General features: G+C 45.2%; 1 protein-coding gene across 5 annotated transcripts in view; it reads right to left on the reverse strand.

The window, feature by feature from the left end:
- The window catches only part of LOC138448032 (death-associated protein kinase 2-like), a 709206-nt gene that overhangs the window by 24046 nt on the left and 663146 nt on the right, over positions 1 to 22014 (reverse strand). For all 5 annotated transcript variants that reach the window (XM_069604570.1, XM_069604575.1, XM_069604578.1 and 2 more), the window contains 2 exons: positions 8478 to 8523; positions 7407 to 7496 (listed from right to left, as the gene is read on the reverse strand). In XM_069604570.1, the coding sequence (XP_069460671.1) occupies positions 7407 to 7496; positions 8478 to 8523 (136 nt within the window). The remainder of the gene's footprint in view (positions 1 to 7406; positions 7497 to 8477; positions 8524 to 22014) is intronic.

The following is a 22014-nucleotide window of genomic DNA, read 5'->3' on the forward strand; positions in this document are numbered from 1 at the left end:
GGTGGGGAAGGGATAGTTTGTGGGGGAGGGGTGGAGGAAAAAAAAATTAACTTACCTGTGTCCCCGGCGGGGGACGAAGGCAGCCTCCAGCTATGGGGAGGCTCGGAGCGGGGATTGCCCTGTTTCGAGCCTCCTCATTGGCTAAGGGGCTGCCACACCCCTCGCTGGGACAGAGTACCCAGCATGAGCGGGACGCACTAACGTACACAGGAATACTGCGTGGTATGGCTCAGGAAAGAGCCAATCCACACGTAGTATTCCAGGTGTACAGCGCGCGCCGGGTACTCATTTTGAATAAGCAGTGCAAATGGAATTGCATTTTTACTTGTTATTTGAAATATAGGAACAGAGAGAGACTGTTATTTTGCTATGTGGTATGTTCTGTTTGTTTTGTAGACAACATTTCAAGTGAATTTCCCTTGTATTGAGAGCAGAGAACCACCTATAAAATATCTCCTGATCTATTTCAAATACAAGGAATTACTGTTACAGCGTGTTTCTTGTCCCAGAAGGTGGGATGGAAATTGAGGTGTAGGAGAATTTAGACTGAGGATCTACATGTCCGTGAAGAAGACCTAAAATAATTAAGTTGTTACAGAGGGTGAACCCAATCAGCGAGCTGTACATAAGTTGAAGCATTGCTGGATAGAATAACTATGCCATCCCAATGCCCATTACATCAATCTATACTCTTACTTATTTATTTGGGTAACAGCGCTAAAGGAAATTGTATACATCAAAAAGCGTTACACAGGAACACATTTTCTGTACCAGGTAACAAACACACTTGATTTAAAGAGCCGAGATCATAGACAGCAGAAGAAGATAACGTCCATTACATATTGATAACTACAGAGATCGTGGTATAACTTGTCTTCGTGGCACTGTCTATGCGGGATGTGCAGGAAAAGCGCTTGCAATGGGGGGAATCGGATGCTTGGTCCTTAAATGTAATTTTACATGTGCTCATGTTAGAGGCAGGTATTAGATGAAGTAGGCTGTTCCAGTTTGGCGGGTGGGGGGCTGCCAAGAACTAGAATAATCAGAATCACAGCATGCCACAGAGGGCTGTGGGAAGTGGGAGTGGGATTAAGACCATGCTGTGTCTGCAAGTGGAGGGGGACACGTGATTAAATGGAGATGTTCCTTACAAGAAAGTTGGGGGAGTTCCTGGCCATACAATGCATTTGGAAACTAGAGTAGGGAGCATGTAGAGGGGCCACCTGTAGACCCGCAGCCAGGCTGGAACCTGTCTGTGAGGAGAGGTGGAGTGTACGACTGGGAAGAAAGAAAACAGGTGTGAGGCACAAGGGGCCTCATTACGAGTCCGGCGGTAGCCATGGCGGTAAAACCGGCAGGCTGTCACCGGCCCTGTCACGATTTACCGGCTCCGAACTTGCCAGACTTACCGGGGCATTACAGCCCGGTAGTTCGGTAATTCCAGAGCCGGCATTCCGTTACTCCCCATTCCCGTGGAGTCCCAGAGGACTTCTCGGGAATGGGGGCTGTGGAAACACGGGCACCATGCGGTAATGATGCCGGTGTTTCCACGTCCGTCTGCGGCTGCTGGCGTTACACCCGCCAGGTCTAACACCACATGGCCACAGAAGTCGTAGTTAGCTGGTCCAGAAAACAGTGCCGACACGGTTTTACCGGCACCGTTAAATCCGGACCGGCTAACTTGTAATGAGACACAAGCTCATTGACTTTTCCAAAGGGTAAAAAGAGTAATGATGCTAATCAGAGTCTCAGCAGAGTAGGAGATGAAGTAGGGTGGATTTTGAGAATGCTTAGCTGGTGGTAGCAGCTAAAAGTGTCAATAAAGTTGATGGAGGGTAATCCCATTTTGCCGAATAATTAGAATTTAAGGTTATAAGGGTAGAGGATGGTCGATTAATAGAAATACATGCTCTCTGCAGAGCTTTTCGTTAGGCATTGCATTGTGTAAGGGAGGCATGGTATCACAAGTATGACACTGACACAAGAGCTACAAGTTTCAAAACCTTTATTAAATTCTTGGGGTTTGGGAAAACTCCTACTTTGCCCTATAGCTATGATGGGAGAAGTCTCTACCATCAAATAATAAAGAAAAAACAGCCCTAGGCAGTGTATGTCAAATCAAAATGGTCTATATTAACAAACCTAACGCCTGTCATATCTCTTATACAAAAAGTGTGTAATGGGGAATGTGTTTGCAAAGGAAAGTCAGTGTTATAACAAAGGATCAAGATGGCAGTCATCTCTCCTTCCCACATTGGACAGCATGGAGTAAGGCGGCCCTTATAAACAGTACGACGCACTCTGGGTCAGGTTATTAAAAAAAAGACATAGGTCGAGGCCCACTTCGGCTTTCTATGTAAAGTCACTTATTCCAGTTTTCCAAAAGTTCTTTCACAGTTCAGCAAAAGTTCACGTAGGTCTCCCTCTGTCGGGCTCGGACCTCTCAAGGCATCAACGTCACATAGGACTCCCTCAGCCGGGTTCGGACCTCGAAATCACAGCACTTGCAGGGGGTCCCTTTCCCAAGCTGTATTCACAGTCGCTAGGGGTCCCTTCCCCTAACTTATTTCATCTTTCAGTTCTCCCTTAGTCGGGCTCAGACCTTTAACTGATGTTGAAGACTTTTGAGTGTGCAATGCTTATTCCATAGACGACCGCAGGACCACTACAACTTTCACTTCAGCTCTCCCTTTATTTATTTTCCCCAGTGTTTCTTGGTCTTAGTAGTTCTATAACACAATCAGCAACGTTCAAAGAGATCTTTCTCTTAAAGCAATCACCTTTTAACTTCCCCTTTTGACGCAATGAATCTTTACCATTTGCAGATTTCAGTGTTCGTTCACTTGCTACTTTAAAACAAGACATCAAACATTTTGCGGAGACTTTCGAGTGGGCCGCTTTTTTTTTGCTGGACCACTCTGCTACTCTGTATCACTGGCTTCACAGTTATCGGTAAGGTTTAAGTTTACTACTGGTGTGCTTTCTTTTGCATCTCATCTGCAAGTGTGCATCCTTCAATCGTGAAATATACTGTTGCGGCTTCAATCTTTCCTTGACACAAACCGGCCTTTCATGTCTTTTGCTAACTCACCAGGTGTGTGCATTCCTTTCTTGTCTCTACAACTTTGATTCATGAGTCAAGGTTGATACCACAGGCTTGGTATCGCCTCCCCAACTCGGTGGTTCACACAGGAGGGTCGGTGGCATCCTTGATAGACAATGCAGGCTTCTTCTTTTCACGGTTTTGGCTTTCTCTGGGTATCCTTCATGGTTTCCCAGAGGCAACAACCTCCTGCAGGGATCTTCAGGGTTTCCCTACCCTTTGCTCTGGTCCATTGATCAGTCGTTCTGCTCCAGTGGATTCGCCTTTGCCCCAGGAGAGCTGCTCCTTCTCGTGTCTCACCTTGCTCAGAGTGTGCCTCTATGTTCCGCCTTTTTATCAGAGAGCTAATGGGTATAAGATGTATGTTATTACGGTCAAGTGCCTTACTTTACCTGACCTGATTAACGGGACATGTCCAAATGAGATATGTAAGTGTTAGCCTCTTTACTCTCAGTCACCCTCTTCCTCTGCCCAGTGTTTGTGTAGAAACAGGGGGTGGGAGGGAGTTTGAACGTTGGAGAATCCTATAAAATAGGATGGGGATGGGCACAGGAAAGGGTGGAATACCGCATCTCACCATCGCTTGCCTCACCCCCACTCCCTGAAGATCCCTAACCCAGGTGATCCTCCCACACTGGTTCACCCCCTGTGTCTGGATCCAAAGGCGATGGCCGTGCTCTGCCCACCTGAGAGAAAGATCCCTGGGGACTACCAAGTGAGACGCCCTTGGCCATTTCCCACAATAGCCATCTACCAAATCGTGGCAGAGAGGCACACACATTTGCCTGCCTGCTGGGAGGCTAGGACTAAGGAGAAACTGAATATTTAGGTGTGTGACAAGGTCAGAAAAACTGACCTTGTCAAGAGGGTGGTGGTACCTCTATCTCATCCTTGGGTGGGAGGACTACCAGGATGGAAGCCAGAGTCATTCCTACCCCAGAGGGGGAAGTTTGCAGATGGGAGGGCTCCAATTACATTCCCCTACATAAGTGCCTGCATGTATTTGAACAGTACCACTGTGGATCACCCCATTCCTCTTCAAAAAATGCTGCCCAGTTTCTTTCTTTTCATTAAGCACAACAACCTACAGCAAAGGTCTAGATGGACTGCTGCAACATAACAGCCCACCAGAGCCTCCAAGCCACCTACTCCAGTTACCAGATTTCATTGAACAACGGGAAGAGAGACGCTAAGTGGAGCAGTGGTGAGTCTGTGTGGCTGCAAAGAATACTGCGTGCCACCAGTAGCCACAGACGCATGCCACAATCCATTAACTGGGGCAGAGCTCTCAACCTGGACTATTACAAACCTTCTGCGGAGTGGCAGAGACATTTCAATGCTTACTGTGGACTTAGCCACTGCGCGGCTGCGCGACATGAAGTGGGCTCTTTTCAAAGCGGGCTGCCATTATCCGAGCACACTGGACTCACAGTGCAGAGGGGCATGGTTTATCCCCCATGTTATGTATGTATGAAGAATCTCTATCCTCCCCTCCTTCAATAAGGACAGGACGGTGTGGATTGTTCGCAACATCCGGGGAGGAAGTGGCAGACAAGAGAGCAGATGGCGAGAGAAAGGTGGACTGGAGAGTGGAGGCGATTTGCAGAGAAGGTGAGTTATGGGTTAGTGAGAGCATGTGGTGCTGTGTTATTAGTGTGTTTGTGTGTATGGTTGTGAGTGCGAGTGTTAGAGAAAGTAGTATAGTGTGAGTGGCTGGTGACAGAATGAAAAGAGGACGACTGAATAGAAGGTGGGGTGGAGTGGAGAGGGGAGCGGGCTGAGTAGTAGTGGCGAGGGGCTAGTAGTAGAGTGGACATGGGAAAGTAGTAATGGAGAGAAGAGAGGAGCAGGAGAGACAGTAGGGAAAAAGTCACATCAGCGGGTGGAGGTAGAGCATACAAAGAGAAAGCGGCATTGGATGCACAGAGGAGGAAGAACCAGGAGAGAAGGTGGGTGGAGTTGGAAGGATAGTAGTGGGATGAGGGTAGAATAGCAGCGAGACACAGGGTGAGGAACATCAGGGTGGGAAATGAAGGTGACACATTGGGGCTTCAGTGTCTCCTTAGAACTAGCTCAATGGTAGTGTAGGTTCCACATAGGAAGTCCCAGAGGGAGATTGAATAGATAAAGCAATTGCCTTTAAGCCCTCGCAGACATCCAGAAGAAATAGATACCACCCTGGGAAGTAGAGACGCTTAGGTTACAGAGGGGTTTGCTTTCTTTAGATGAGAGAGAGAGGTGGATGGCCTTAGCGCCCCTTCCACAAAACGTAATAGAAAATCCATGAACTGGCTTTGGAAATTGTGTGCTATTGAGGCCATCTGTGACCTTTGTCATCTGCAAAACGGTGCTACCAAATGTCAATATTATGTAACCGAGAAAGGTTGTGACTAGGTGTAACAAGAGGGAGCAAGGACAGACCCTTGAGCGAAACCACACGTTAGGGACTTTAGTAAACAACCCACATGGCTTACTTAGCTACTTTGCTCTTTTATCAGCATAATTCAGCGTCCTACCCTCCCTAGAGAACTGCATGAATTCAATATCTGGTTTAAGGAGGAAATAGGATGTATTCAGACAGCCCTTATTTGTTAAAGCCTTTACCACTTGGGCCCAATTCAAAGAAGCGTTCTATAATGGCAAACCACCATTAGAAAACGCTCTGTGAAATAAGCCCCAAATCTCACTGTCTCTTCCAAATATTGATTGTTTCATGTGACAAAAACTCCTCATTTCCTGGGCATGAGAATCCGTACCACCATACTGTATACTGGGGAAGCAGTAGTGACAGATACGACCTGTGCAGGGGAGGAAATACCACTCCTAAGCTCGGGAGGTAAACTGATAGTTTGAAGGCATTTTCATCAAGAATGCTGCCAAACATGTGCAGCAGAGTTAGTCCCCATTCTTGGGGCCCATTGAACAGCATTGGGGATTTGGAGGAAGTACCATGGGTGATAATTCCGCCTGTGGTCATTCCTCAATTTTCTTGGGGTAAGGTGGAGGACCTCCACTAACATGTTGGAGGTATCTCCTCCATTTCACCACCAATCTCTGTTTGGCGGTACGGTAAAGTGGCTTTTTTCCACCACTTTACCGTACCGCCAAACCGCCATATTTAATGATGCTCTTTTTGACCAAACATTAAATAAGTTGCTATATAGAGTTGACTGTAATTTTCCAATGCCTGACTTGGAATAGGAAGAAAGGTTTAAAAAAGGAACTGGCGTTTCATCTCTTTTGGAAGGAGTAACAAAAAAAAAGACACATGATTAAAAGTCACTTATTTAAAGACTTACAAAGCCTCTTGGATTAGATTTCTTGGGCAAGGGTGTGCAGACACGTATACTGATCAGTTGAAAGGCAGGCCACCGTTTGTTGCAGGGGAATCGACAGTGGTAATGTGGTTTTAGCCCTATATTCCTTTGCTGAGGATCTGACCACCACCGAGTGTGCCAAAAATATCTAAACAAGGACATCTGGCGTGAGCCATCTGAAGCCAGTGTAGCAGTGTCTGTGAAGCGAGTGGAATCGTGAGCCATCTGAAGCCAGTGTAGCAGTGTCTGTGAAGCGAGTGGAATCATGAGCCATCTGAAGCCAGTGTTGCAGTGTCTGTGAAGCGAGTGGAATCGTGAGCCATCTGAAGCCAGTGTAGCAGTGTCTGTGAAGCGAGTGGAATCGTGAGCCATTTGAAGCCAGCCTAGCAGTATCCATAAAGCGAGTCGAACATGCTTAAAGATGCACCAACGGATCACAGATTGTTATCGGAGTGGTCTGCTGCTCCATACAAACTTTTTTTTGCCACTGGAATGGATTACAGGCGGCTCGGCAACCTATAGCTAGTGTGCCTGTGGCGGGGTGCGTGATAAGTATGTGTCAGAGGAACTATCGAAAACGTGCATGGTTTTTTGGGCAAACTTCACCAAGTGAGAAAAGGCCCTCAACATCCTAAATTTCAAGTGCTAGCCCAATTCCAAAATGGCCGCTCTTCTCACCTCTGTGCCCACACTGATGTCAGGCAGGATCTGGCACAACACAGAGAAATGTAAACGCCTCAGTGCATAAATGGTGCATCAATGTTATTGTCTATATCAAAGGTGTTGGCAGAGCCACCCTAAAGTGCTTTTCTGATTCGTGGTTGGTCCACGAAACTGCCAGTGAGAACTTCTACATACACAGTTGTGATGAATTAGGGGTGTCTTCTGACAGAGAAATATTCCTCAACTCTGGAAAACAATGCAGTGTGTTGAGGGGGCACAGAGGGCACCGGCACGACGCCCACCACTTCATCATTCAAGCTTACCTTCCACTTCCTGCGAGCATTAAACTTCTTAAAATTCTTCATGTTAATGGAGGATCGGCTCCGGTTCACCGCCTGCTTCCTATTCAATGGCTGTAAGGGTTTAGAAAAAGAAACAGGAGGTTGTGTTGTTAGCATTTCTAACTCAGGCTTGCCCCCACTCATAACCCATAGCCCATCAGCCCCTGGAGGTATGCCCAGCAACCCCGGCAGACTCCTGCAACACACAGTGCAGCCTGTCCACATTCTAGCCATACTTCAACACATTAAAACATTGTATAGACCCAAGATGGATTAAAATATTGGTCAATTCTTAACTTAAATCAAGAAGAACAGCTTTTGATGGAACACAACCTAGTGGTTTAATGTAGACGTCTCTTGCTAGTTAACCTGGGCCTCCGATAGGTATGTTCACAGTTGCAGAAATGGCAGTGAAGTTGTACTCTCCCGGGTGATAAAGTGCTCAGTTGAGCATTCGGCGTCAGGCAAACAGGAGGGGCAGAACGACCTCCACTAATCACTCGATGCCAGAATCTTGCGGCACTCTCTCACACACATGGGCACACACCAAGCACACCAAGTGGTAAAGCGAGTCCTCCCTGACGAAAATTAGGCACCTTTCAAAAGCTTCCAGTGGTAGTGGCATACCTATGGGTATGTTCTCTACAAGAAATCACACCAAACCCATTCTGTTCTCTCTCTGCTGGGCAACTACTGTCTAACATGTATTTACATCACTCAAACGAGGACAGAAAGGCATTTAAAAAAAAGAACAACCTTGTTATGGGGCGAGTAGAAACAAGCCATGCAGTAGCATTTACTGCATAAGGAATTTCAGAAATCCTAAGATTTGGCATTACTTAACCGGCACAGCGGTGGTAAAGTCCTAATGTCTCGGTGCACTTCGCAATATCGCGTGGTAATTACTGCGTAAAGTATTCCTAAAGGAACCACTGCAAAAGCCACAGCGAGCCCCCGATTCATACACTGCCGTACTATGAGAGGAGCTTGAAAATAAAGGTTCACATGGTTTCAGCTAAAGGCTTCTGCAAGAAAATGTCAGAAAATACAAACCTTGATCCAGGGATGAATGAGGCACTCGATTGCAGTCATTCTCTCGCTGAAAAGAAAGAATGAAAACATTGACTTTTCAGGTAAAATAAACCGATCACACACTGGATGCACCGTGGCACCAGCTGGCAGAAGCATGTACTGTCAAGCCTTTCATTCCATGCAGGTCTAATGATGATCATCTAGTGGGAGGGGTCAGAAATAGGTATAGTTTTCTCATAATATGCCAGTTTATTAAATAAAAAAGGGATAAGACAAACACCTATCTTTCCCTAACCTAACAAAGATATCCCTGCCTTACAAACTAAGGCTAAAGAAAAATGACCACAATTCCAAAACGTATCTGACCCTCATACTTATATACACAACAAAGTTATAGAGGCATTTTATGGCTGTTTTAAACTCCCCAAAATAACAGAAATTCAAACTCCAACGTTATAAACATTAATCCTTGTGTCCATGGTTGGAGTCCCTTCCCCTGGATCAATTCAGGTGAATCTGTGACAAAGTTAAGTTTCAAGAAAGTTCTGCGCAGAAACAAAGTGCCACTGGAGGTATAACAAAGTCTTTTCACTTGGCAAAGCGACTACCTTGCTTCACATAGGTTTTTTCAGAGTTCAAACTAATTGTTAATGTTTCCACAGCCTTCTGGGTGATAAACCATAAAGTACGTTTCCCCAAACAACTTCAGAAATTAAATACAAAGGTTTTTTCTCCAACCATAAATTCAGAAACCAAATGCAAATGTTCTTTGCTCCAAAAGTCAATTATTTGTTAACACATCATACTTCTTTAATAAAGACTTTAGTCAGGATGGTTTCAACAATCACTTTCTGTAAAGTAGCAGTTCATCAAAATACAGTGATGGAGTTAACATTTCTTTTCCACCACAACCTTTTACCACAATCACAGTACTTGTGGCTCACTATAAGGACGCAAAGACTGGCAAGCTCGTTGTCGAGGAGGTATGACAAGAGATGAAGATGGAATGCTCAAAAACAGCCTGGCAGAAGGGGGAGCAGGAATTGGGGCCCTCTCAACCTCACTGGCTCTGGTTTTCTCACCTGTACGCCTCCCACTCCTGGATGACAAGGGTTACCCCTCCCCCACCCTGCCTTGTCACGGTACTCAATGTAGAAAGAGATCATTTCACACTCAGTGATGGAAGAAACCCTTAGCCAGCCTGGAGGGATTTCTTTAATTGAAGTGTGGATGGGCTTTCTCGAGATTGGGGGAAATGGCTGAGCTAGCTTTACTATGAACACAAAGGTTCACTGTGTAGAAAAATGGTGAAGCTGAGGAGTGTTGAAAAAAAAAACAAATGCACCTAAGTTTGCATTCGGAAAAAAAGATTAAAGTTCAGGGGGCGCAGCTGGACAGCACGAGGCAGATAGCAGGTTGCTTAGGGTGCAAGCCTGCATAAATGGATATAGCCTGTGTTCCGAGCAATCTGATAGAATGTGGCTTACTAACAGGGAGCTAATTCGAGAAATCTAAAAAATGTTAGTTCTGGCAAAAAAAAAGTATACCTCCTGTCAAAAAAGTGTCTCTTGCTTTTGAGATGGTACACTTCTGTAGATTATGCACGATGCAAAGAATGGCATGAGCAGCTGGAATTTTGCCCATTGCTTAAAGAAAAACTGGGCATTCTCTCGTAAGAATTGAGTGAGTGGGAGGAGATGAAAGAGGAGCGCGGGTATATGTAGAGGCATGGTGCTTGTATCTGAAGAAAGGGGACTACGAAGTGGTGGGGTGTCAAAATTCCATCTCCAACCTGGAAGCATGCTCTATGACCAACTTCAACTGCCTTTGCCGAGCTCTTCAGTCCTCATATTGCTCTTTCAAAAAATGGTTGATGGCATCAAGTGGAGATAAACTGGTGGTTTTGTTTTTTTTAGAGTAGGACGTGTCTGTATTACTTTACATATATATATATGTATTTTATGTAACGAGTGAGAACCAGGACGCTGACACAGTGGTGGCGTTTTAATGGCGGATAGCCTTTTTATTGAACAGAAAATGAAAATCCTACCTTTCCCTAAATCTAAGAGGGGTTTTCCTGCTTCAAACAAAACAAAGGAAACTGTCAGAACATCCGTCAAAACAATAGTCCACCGTTCTGTGTCCAAAACACCTATTTCTGAACCTTACACCTAGACTAATATACAAAGGGGAAAGTGGGACTCCTAACTGTAGAGGAGTGACTCCCTTCCTCTGAGAAATGTCCAGTGTTCATTCCACTGCTCCAAATGCAGCAAAAAAGGGAACAGTAAAGTTTGCAGTTTCAAAACAAAAAGGTTACCCAACAAGTAGCAGAAGAAAGGGCTACTTCCCTTTTGTCACAATGTTCACAAACTAAACAAGAGGTAGTTCCCCTTCTCTTGGTTTTTACAACACCCAGTCAACACCAAGAACTGGCCCCCCAATCCCCTTGTGACCATAGCCACAAATGTTCACAAGGCCAAGAGGCTGTCTTGTCACCCTTATCAAAACTCAAAGTCAGTACCAGGGTACTGCTGCCTTCCCCTGGATACCAGATGCACAAATGTTCACATGGCCAAGAGTTAGTGCCCTCTTCTCCTGGCTTTTCCACATTCTCCACAGGACCAGGGGGAATTATTACCTTCCCCTGTTTTTTATAGGATCAAGAGGTTGACTCCCTCCTCTTGATGTCACCATACATATGACAGTTCAAACAAAAATGGTTACGAGTCCAAGACTCACAATCTTCTTGCCTGGTATGCTCTCCTGTCAGGACCTGGGTTACTCTCTTTCATACATTTGGGTGCGGGTTCCAGACTTGCAATCTTCCTGCCTGGTATACTCTCCTGCCAGGACCTTACCAAAATTCACAGACTCATACAATTTCAATGTCTTGCCTTTGTGGCTTTCAGTACTTTGCTTTTGATAACAGTTTGCTTTCTTGTGTAAGCAGTGCCATGAAGACAATCTCTCCTTTTCTGGGTGAGGGATTGGGTTTCTGACTCAGCTTCCCAATCCCAGCGCTTCCTCAAGCAGCGCCCTTGTGTCCCAACTCCCTTCTATGGGCTCACTGGACTCTCATGGCGGTTTTCAGGTCCCTTGCGGTGGCGTTTCGGCTCTGCAGATTTGCTGTGTACTCCGGTAGCGTTTCTCCCACTTCCCAGTCTGCGGGATTCCTTCCTTCCTTCCTTCCTTCCTTCCTTCCTTCCTTCCTTCCTTCCTTCCTTCCTTCCTTCCTTCCTTCCTTCCTTCCTTCCTTCCTTCCTTCCTTCCTTCCTTCCTTCCTTCCTTCCTTCCTTCCTTCCTTCCTTCCTTCCTTCCTTCCTTCCTTCCTTCCTTCCTTCCTTCCTTCCTTCCTTCCTTCCTTCCTTCCTTCCTTCCTTCCTTCCTTCCTTCCTTCCTTCCTTCCTTCCTTCCTTCCTTCCTTCCTTCCTTCCTTCCTTCCTTCCTTCCTTCCTTCCTTCCTTCCTTCCTTCCTTCCTTCCTTCCTTCCTTCCTTCCTTCCTTCCTTCCTTCCTTCCTTCCTTCCTTCCTTCCTTCCTTCCTTCCTTCCTTCCTTCCTTCCTTCCTTCCTTCCTTCCTTCCTTCCTTCCCCATTGCACAGTGGAAGTGCCTCTCGTCAGCTTGCCATATTCCTGAGTATTTCTGCTCTGCAGTTCCTCGACCTGTGTCGAGAGGACGAAGACTCTGTTTCTCTATGCTCAGTGGTTTTGAATGTCCCGGCACCAATAGGATTAGTATAACAACTAGAGCGCATAGCTTGGTCCCTCCAGGTATTCTTCTGGCTCTCTTCCTCGTCCCAGTACTTTGAGTCAGAGTCAAAGGGGGGGTATTTATGAACTTTCCTAATTGTCGTACCAGCATGGTCTTTTTCAACATGACAATAAGAAATGGGGGATGGGGAGTTGTGTCATGGGTGTCAACCTCAGATGGGTGAGGGGGGATACCATGTTCTCTCTGGAATATCGCCCTTATGTCCACAGGGGAACGCCTTCCCCATGTGATCCTCCCTCATATTGCCACCCCGAGGGTCTTCTGGATTGTGGCCGCACCACCCTGGTCACATGAGAAGTGGTGTTCCCTAGGGAAACAGGGATGACATCCTGAGATTCATCACATAACACATATATTATAGTGTGGTGGTCGCCGCACTATAGTTAAGTTGGGTATTGAGTGCCATAGGAAATCTCAAATGACTAATATGACAGATTAGGATGCAATTTTGCAGACAAAATTATACTAAAAGGTGCCCCAGAAAGGACATTTCGGGAAAGATCCATTAAAAAATAAAGGCGTTATTAAGAACAAAAACAAATGCAGGTACGAGAAGGGGGAGGGCTGGGGTTGTTATGTCCAGTCATTTTTAAAATATTTGATGGAGAAAGGAGTACCTCCAAAATTATAAGGCTATCTCCCATGGTGCTTTGCAGAAGAAAATTTTCAGAAATGAAAAAGTCGCCATTTATTTTTGTTCGATGCAAGAGATAGCCGCAGCAACCTCAAAATAAAAAGGCAAAAAAATGCCATTTGGAGGAGGAAAATCGATGCAATGGCATCAGGCTAACAGTGTGGAGGGGATGGGGGAAAAGAGTACACCATGTGAAATTGGGAGTTGAAGGGGGGCAAGGGACTGAGTTAATAGCGCAAACGTTTTCTAGTTTTTCAGTGGGAGAAACATGGCTACAAGAGAAAACCAGATTGGGAATGAAAGTGCGTCACATGGAAAAAGGTGAGTAGGTGGGGCATGGAAGAGGGCTAGAGAGGGAAACATATTCTAACCAACTAGTCTGACCCTATACGGTATTCCTCTCCTTGCTCCACAAATGGCAAATGTCTATTCTACCTCACTCACTGTATTCACATTGTACTCAAATGATTGTACTGCTTCATGTATTGTACTTCACACTGTAATTACATGTATGTACTAAACTGTGACAGGCACTGTAACTAAGCTTTGAGAATTCTTGTACTGCTGTGCCCAGCTGCCCAAGGGCTTGGTGCCCATTATCAAATTAATAAACAAACAAACAAACAAGCAAACAAACAAACAAACATGTGCTTAGGGGACTAAGGGGGAGCATGCCAGAAGGAGAGGGGCAGCTGGTGAGAGACTGCGAGAGCAGTGAAACATGATTTCCATTGTTTTACTCGATAACGACAGCTATCTGTAGTGCATTGCTATTATAGCGATGGTTATGGGAAAAAAGAAGAAATAAAATAAGTATTTAGACAGCTACAGTCAGGTGGGGTGGAAAGTGGACAAGGCTGCAGGCCATGGCTAGTGATAGAAAAATAAACTTTGAGGGAACATACAAAGTGCCCATGGTGGCCGAAGGCCATGGCCAGTGGCACATAAAGTTCAATGGTATAACAAAACCCTTGAAATTCACTGAAAGACTTGAATCAAGGTTTACCAGATTTATCATAACAAAACCCTTGATATTCAGCGGATGTGGGAAGTCATGACCGGTTTAGCTCAGTGCGTTTCCGTTGCAAAGCCCATGAGCACATACATATTATAAAAGGAGGGAGTTACAATGACATGAAAAACGGCTTTATGCAGGACATAGCATTATGCAGGACATCAACGGTAATGTGTGGATCTGAGCCGGTCATGACTTCCCAAATCTGCTGAATTTCAAGGGTTTGGTTGCGATAAATTTGTCGGACTTAACTAAACTTTAATTAAAGTTTTTCCAGTGAATATATATACATACACAGACACACAACACAATTGCTTCAAGTAAGGTGTGTGTCCTTTAAAAAGAGCAATAATGTTCACCTATTAGGGCAACACCCATTATGAATTAATTGCAAACACTTGGAATGATACATGCAGTGTTCGCCTTTAAACAATGGAATAATTTCCTTGCAGAACCATATCACCTCCTATCACTTTGTCCGTCGCAAAAAATGCCCAATAGGCTGCGCTCTATAGTTCAGCTTGCTCCTGATGACTCTGTAATCTGTATTCACATGTAAATACTCTCAGGTGAGTGTGCTTACTGGCGTAGCACGTGACCCTTCAGCCTCCATGTGCAAGGGACCACGCCGTACAATATCCTGGGGGGAGTCTGTCAAGCTTCAGAAAGAAATAATTTCTTTCTGAAGTCAGACCATTTCTTTCTGAAGTCAGAGTGCATGCACTTTATTTAATTCAGAAAGAAATATTCCAGCTGTGGCATGTGATGGAGGTGCTCTGGCTGCACGGTCTATGTCAGGAACCATGAAGCTCTCCCTGCTTCCTGGATCCTGTCGGCATGAAGTACAGGAGCCGGAGAACTGCCTGGAGGGGAGTCCTTTGGAGCGACAGATTCGGGAAACAGCAGGTAAGAAAACAAAATCTTTTTTGTATGTGTGTGTGCATGCAAGGGCATTGCATGTTTATGATGTAAGTTTGTAAGTATGTGTGCCAAAATGGAACAGCGTTCTATGTATTATGTAATGTGTGGGTGGCTGGGTGCGCGTGTGAAAGAGAGTGAATGTTGTGTGAATGTGTGTGCATGTGTTTTTTTGCTAGGTCGGCCACTGATTAACTGATTTTGACGGGTGGACGGGTTGCAGGTGGGAGGCTACAATGGCATTTTTAATGGGCATTCATCCATGATAAAGCATGCATGATGTGTGTTGTTACGTGGCTATACTCGCATTTTGGTGATCCTGTCTAGCGATTACTTACTATGGCATGGCATTTTATTCTGGGCATCTATGATAAAGTAAGCATTGCAGGTTTTATTACATGGCTACACTGCCATTTTGGTGCAGCCAGTCTAACTATTTCTTACTGTGGCATAGCATTTCTGGTCCACACACATCTACAGCCCCATTTACTGGGCATAAAGGGTAAAGCAAAGATGAGCATTGTTATTGCATGTTGAGACTGTCCTACATTGGGCAGCCAGTTTGGACATGTTTTCATTTTGTTTTCATATTGTGGCACAGCATTTATTAATGACAAAGCCAACAGGAATATGTCCTTACTTGGATATACAGCCAGAGCGAGTCCTGTGAGTAACCTAAGGGAGTCCTCACTTCCTTCTCCACCAACATCCTTTGCTCAGCTGGCCAGGGAAGGGCCAGCGCTCTTGGATCTCGACCCTGGAGAAGGAGATGCGAGGGAGGATCACCTGGGTAGGGGAGAGTTGGGGAATGGTAGGGGGATGTCCTTGGGTGAGACACGGTATTCCCCATTTACATTCTATGATGAACCCTCAGTCCCGGCCGCATTTATGGTATATCGATATCCTTTTCCCTTTGTCCAGAATAACACCAGAAGACATTGAGCTAGGAACACTAGGAAGCGGGTGAAGGAGTGGATGTCCACAGGCGAGAGATGGTTTCCCCCTTTTCCTTGTAATAATCAACCTCACCCTCCCCCTGCCTCTATAGGCTGCCGTCAATCACATCCCATCACTTCCCCTCATTCATACCATTATATTACTGAGACGAGGAAGAGACGACTAGGAGTGGTACACACTGACATGTAATTTCCCCACTCTAGTACTGAGTCGAGGAAGAGGCCTGCAGACTGTTGTGAGGGTCAGGCATGTCCAGAGATCTGTACTAATTGTGGTCAGGCAATTGGGCTCGAGGAAGTACACCTGCACCCTGTTAAATGGTTGCAGGTGTATAAAAGGAAGGACGAGCAGGAGAGAAGCCGGGCCAAGTGTTGTGGGCCTGAGGGAAGAGACATCCTGTGGAGGAGGAGGCGCCGAGGAGGGTCCTGTCGGGAAACCAGGGTGCCAGCAGGTACCCAGGAGAGACTGTGGTGCCGAGGCCCAGGCGGGCCGTGAGATGGTCACTGTGCTGGGAGCCTCCCTGGCCAGTGCTCACAGCAGGCGCTGTGGGGCACGGAAGGAAGCTGAGTGCTGACAGTTACGAGCAGTGTCCATGGGAAGCAAGTGATGCTGCTGGCAACCCACAGAAAGAAGACTGGAGTGCGAACAGGGCTCGCGATACAGCAGAAAAAGAGTATGTGGAGCGGGAGAAGAGGAAAGCAGCCACCCGGGGGAGCCGCATGGACCAGTGAGTGAATATAAGGCAACACTCAAACCAGGGCACTTCTGGGGGCTGTTAAAGGGCAAATGTAATTGCTGAATGAATGAATGGAGATATGCAAGATGCTGTGAACCCAAAGTGACGGGTTGTGATTAACAATACAAATAAGATGAGCTGGGAGCAGAAGAAATAAGAGACAAACACTATTGAATACCGAAATGAAAGGAAAGCTTTCGAGAAGCCTATGAAAGCTTTGGATAAACCGATGAGCAGAAGATAAGCTTGTGTGAAGTACATGTACCATATATTGAAACCAAGGAACAAATGTTATGAAATGCATTGAAAAGCAAGTATTGAATATTACTGAAGAGTGTGCTAGTAAGGCAGGGGAAGGAAAAGAGCACCACAGAGTGAACTATATGAAAGAACAGGTTGTGGCAAAGTCAAGAGACTGGCAAGGAGAAAGCCAAGTGAATGTGAACCAGAACACAGGGTTAGTTACAGCAGAACCTGTGTGGGCAAGAAAACCTAGGGTTATCGGTTGCGTGACCTGTAATGGGTGGACTGTGTTGTCTAAAAACTGCACCTAGACCAGGGGTACCCCATCTGTGAACACCAAGGAAACATACAAAAAGCCAATCTAAATGTGTGTGAGAGATTGCTGAAGTGAAGCAGACGAAAACAATCTGTATGAACTGTCAAGAAGCCAGAAGGAGTGTAAAAGTTGACTTGGAACGGATTTTGAATATTGAGAGGCAAACCAAGTGGAAGTTGGCAAGTTGGAAAAGTTGATGTCCTGGGTTGTCTTCTTGGGGGAAGGGAACCCCAAGACCTTGTAGAACTGTCTTGAACTTGGGAAAGGGGAGCTGGAAAGCAAGCCCAGAGCTGGATGAAGCTCAGAACGTTATTTGGATCACTATTTCTTTTGTTGGCGACATCCATACACATTGTTTAGATTTAGTTGTGAGGGCAAGTAAAGGTTTTGGACACAGGCAGACTTTTAAGTTGAACTTGCTGACTCAGACTATCCTTCGTTTCTTTAGGTAGGGAAATCCCACCGTAGCATAGGGCAAGTTAGGCCTTCAACCATCCTGACATTTAAGTTAATAAAAAGAAATGTGTTTGAACTTTGAATCTGTTGTCTGTGTCTTGCTTCATGATGCCTTCACAGCCTGAACATGTTTTCTTATAGTATCATTACTGGCATTATGGACAAAGCAAACATCAATATGTTCTTATATGGGAATACTGGCATATATTGGTGCAGGCATCATGGGCAAGCATGGGCACAACCAGCATGAAAATAGTTTTATACTGGCATATATTGTTGGCAAAAGCATTATGAAAACGTTTTGGGAAATGTGCCTGTGCACTGTTGATGAATACCATCTATTGGGGCTACCCTACAAAACCAATTGCAAAGAGTCTGTCTTTTTACCCAATTGTTTACAGAATGTGTGCTGTATAATGCAAAATTTTAATACATTATCCAAAAAACGTTCTCAGGGATATCCAACTACGAAACTCCTTTGGTTGGGTTCCCTCACTAAGCTTGGTCGCTCTAGCATATTTGTGGGCAATGTTTACACCTCTCCAATTAAAATTCTCACCAGCAGCCACAAGGTGAGTGGCTGGAGGGTGTATGCATGCAAGGCTGGGGCACAGAAAGGGGCATTGGAGCATGGATGTTTTCTTACATATTTGATTGGTATTTTTGGCCAAAACCAACTTGATGAATGTTATTCGATGTAGGAGGGTTTGAAGGAGGGTTTATAACACAATGGGGCAGGCAGACTGGATATTTTATTCTGTGGCAATGCATTTTTACTCACATAAGGGGCAAGGCCAATATGATGTGTGTTCTTAAATGGGGAAGGTGGAGGCACTTATGCAGTCAGCAAATACATTTTTCTTACTGTGGCAATCCATGTTTTACTGGTGTTATGAGCAAAGTCAACATCATGAGTGTTCTTACGTGGCGGGTGGATGTATTTGTGAAGCCAAACAGGAAATGGTTTCTTACTGTAGCATTGCATGTTTTACTGCCATTGAGGGCAAAGTCAACATGAGGAGTATTCTTTCATTGTAGTGCTGGGGTTGGTTGGGCAAGCATTTGTGCATCAGCAATAACATGTTTTCTTCTTGTGGCAGGAGATTATCAATGGCATTAGGGGCAAAGCCAAGAAGAGAAAGTTTGTACATGGGGATACTGTCAGAGCCAAACAGGGAAGTAAGTGGGCACCACTTTATAGGGTGAAATGTTTCATCAGAGGTTGAATTTACTTATTAATTCATCCAAAATAAAAGAGGAGCTGGCTGCGACAAGTCTGGAGACACCCCGACTTCAAAACAGAACAACAAGCAGGAGACCGAGTAAAAATACTAGGTCACGCAGCCGCTGTATTTTTACTCGGTCTCCTGCTTGTTGGTACTGTCAGAGCCACCATGAACATGTTTTCTTATGGTATTATTACTGTGCATAATATTACTGGCCATACACAGAGTTGGCTGTTACATTTGGGTGTCAGAACTCCGGAGCCACTGTTAGAAACCTGAGGGTATTATCACTCACAGACCTCTGGATCGTCTGCACAGGTGGCCTGGGAAAGGCCATCGCTCTTGGATCCTCACTCTGGGGGTGGAGAAGTGAGGGGGAATAACCTGGGTGGAGGGTCCATACGAGAGACACGCCAAAACGCTGAGGTCTACAGAGAGAGAAGTGGTCTTTGGAAGCGTGGCATGGGAGCTGGAGCTCCATGGAGCAGACTGAATGTTACATGGGAGCTGCGTGGAGAGGCTGTCTCTTTTACATGTGTACAAGATGTTTGTTCCCCTGTGTTGGGTAATTGTCAGAGGAGTGCTTGAAGGGTAGGAGTGGGACCCCTGACGTAAAGAGCGGAAGTCTGTATGATTCATGCTGCTGGGAAGCCTATGAATTTGAGACTTTTTTCTGGAACTGTTTTATATGCTAACAGAGCTGGCCGGTTACTCACACGTTCCGTGTTCGTGCTTGTTGCCGGTGCGGATTGTTGGCTCCTGGCAGCTCGCGTCCGTGCCCTGTTTTGTGTTCAGTATTAAGGTGCTGGAAATCCTGGTGTTCTTGTGGTGTGGAGGCCAAGGATGCAGTGTAACTCTCTCAGCGACTCTTACCATCAGAGGTGCTGGCTTGTTGCTGCATTGGAGTAGAGTCTTACATTGCCCCAGTATAGGTCTACCTGTTGGTGACTGGTGTGTCATTGCTAAGCCGCTCTTCTGGTGAGTTTTGGCTGGTGTGGAATAGTAGACGGCACTCCCTAGTTCAGTCATGGGGTATGTCTAAAAGATCTGTTCAGGATCCCCTCAAGGCTGCCTGCCCTGTAATGTTTTGCTTAGTATAATTCCCCAAAAAAATTTTGGTTTTGAAATGAAGGTTCAAAGAGCTGTGGCTCTTATTGTTTCGGGCTGGGGTGGGGCTTTGTCTCAACGACCATATTTGCTTGATTGTAAACTGTACAATGCTTGTTATCAGAGCCCATGTGCACCCTCGTGTTGCCAAAATAACACTGAATCCTGTAATTGAAAATTCTCCCAATTCCAAGTCCTCTGGATTGGGGACATGTACTTGGCAGCCTGGTATGCCATTTGAGTCCCCAGTTTCCAAAGCAAATCACAGTCATTTGACTGACGTTATGGCTCCAGGATAGGAAGCTCCAGTCTTTTGATGACATCCTTTTAGCGGGACCACCCGGGGACACTTTTTCTGCTAGCATTGAATTGAAGGATTTCTCATCTCTCACACCCTCATCCTTAGTAAATGTTCGTCCGAGTGTATATGGGGAAGCACTTTGAGAGAATCAAAATCTGTAGTTTTAACGCTCTTGCCTCTTCATCAACTGTAGTAATGCAGTCCGCCACAAAAGGTTTGGAGAAAGCATTATCAGAAGCTTCAATGCTATCATCCTTGATCATGCCTGAGTTTGATGTAGAACCAACCAATGTTGAGAGATGGCCACCATATCAGGCAGCATATTATGCACAATCTTAACTAATTCCGCAGATTTCTGTTTTTGGATTGACTCATTGCACACTAGGGTAATATGTCCACATATAGAAAAAGCTGACAAGTCCTGCCAAACCGCTAAGAATTCTGTTAAGGTCAATCAACATTCTCAGATGACTTTATCAGATCAGAATTGTCCTAGGATCAATCAACATTGCCAAAATTACCTTATTGAACATCCCAGCCAGTGGAACGCTGAATATAAAACTGTGGAAACTGTGAAGTTCAAACAGATTTCTCCTGTTCAGCTCCTAGTTTAGGAGCGAAATATGTTAAAAAGTGCCACTGCATTGCTCTCGAAACATGCTAGGCCAGTGGTTGTTTCCGTTTCTACTCAGGCATTATTTCATCAACAGATATTCGTATTAGGAAGTCAGCAATGCCAAATGTTACAGACACAAACCTAAGGACTTTTGCCATGGACTCTAGAAACATTATAACTACCAACATAGAGAAACCATGTGGTCCTGAGAGAGGAGCTCAAGAATAAAGCTTTGAAATGGTTGCACCAAAGAGTGGGGAATGTTGTATCAGATAACAAGATCTGAGATTTTTGCATAGGGTACAAATTAATAATTGGAGCACCAAGAGTGATACAGACTGTACTATCATAGGATGTGACCAAAGTAATCTTCCCTTGTTTCTGAGTCTCAGTAAGAATCTGGATAACATGTCATGACACATTAATCTGAGAATTATTCTCAATTGACATATTTGATAAACTTGGTGTATTTGCTGGATTTGTTAGGTGCCATTTGTAATTGTTTTAGCATAGTCTTTGGACTGGATAGTCGGAACTTGATATTTCATGTCTTATACCTTATTAGTTTAACCCGGTTTACATGATATATATATATATATATATATATATATATATATATGTCATGTGTCTTTTTTGTGTGTATTTCGTGTTTTTGTGCACCTAGATTCCTGCGGCCTTTGGTGCAATTAAATAAATACTTGTGGAAGGGAGCTGAAAGGAAGCTGCGAGCTGGAAGAGGCTCAGATCGTTATTTTGGACACGGTTTCTTTTGGGTGCTGACATCCCTACACATTGCATAGATTAGCTGTGAGGGCAAGTATAGGTTTTGCACACAGACAGATTCTTCAGTTGAACTCTTTGACAGGTGGGGAAATCCCAACTTAGCATAGGGCAAGTTAGGCCTTCAACCATCCCGACATCTAAGTTCATAAAAGTGTTTGTTTTGAATTCGGAAACAGTTGTCTGGGTCTTGCTTCATGATGCCTTTACACCAGGCACAGCCCCCTTGTTTCTATGCTTGGTGAAAGATTTAAGGTTTGATTAAAACATATCCAGCTTTCCCCTAGTGCAGTGTGCAGTGCGCAGTGCGCCCCTGTAGCAGCATGACCCTCATGCGCATTGCGCAAGAATGATTGTCCCAGCTGGCCCGGAGTGTGGCGTGACCTGTGATTTGGTGCTGATCTGGAGGACAGGGGGGGCGGAGAGTGTGCCCACAATTTGTGTTACGCCACGGAGTGTGTTAATTGTTGGTTGGGGGT

This window comes from Ambystoma mexicanum, chromosome 1p (assembly GCF_040938575.1).
Source record: "Ambystoma mexicanum isolate Mex_15411 chromosome 1p, UKY_AmexF1_1, whole genome shotgun sequence".
NCBI classification, from domain to species: domain Eukaryota; kingdom Metazoa; phylum Chordata; class Amphibia; order Caudata; family Ambystomatidae; genus Ambystoma; species Ambystoma mexicanum.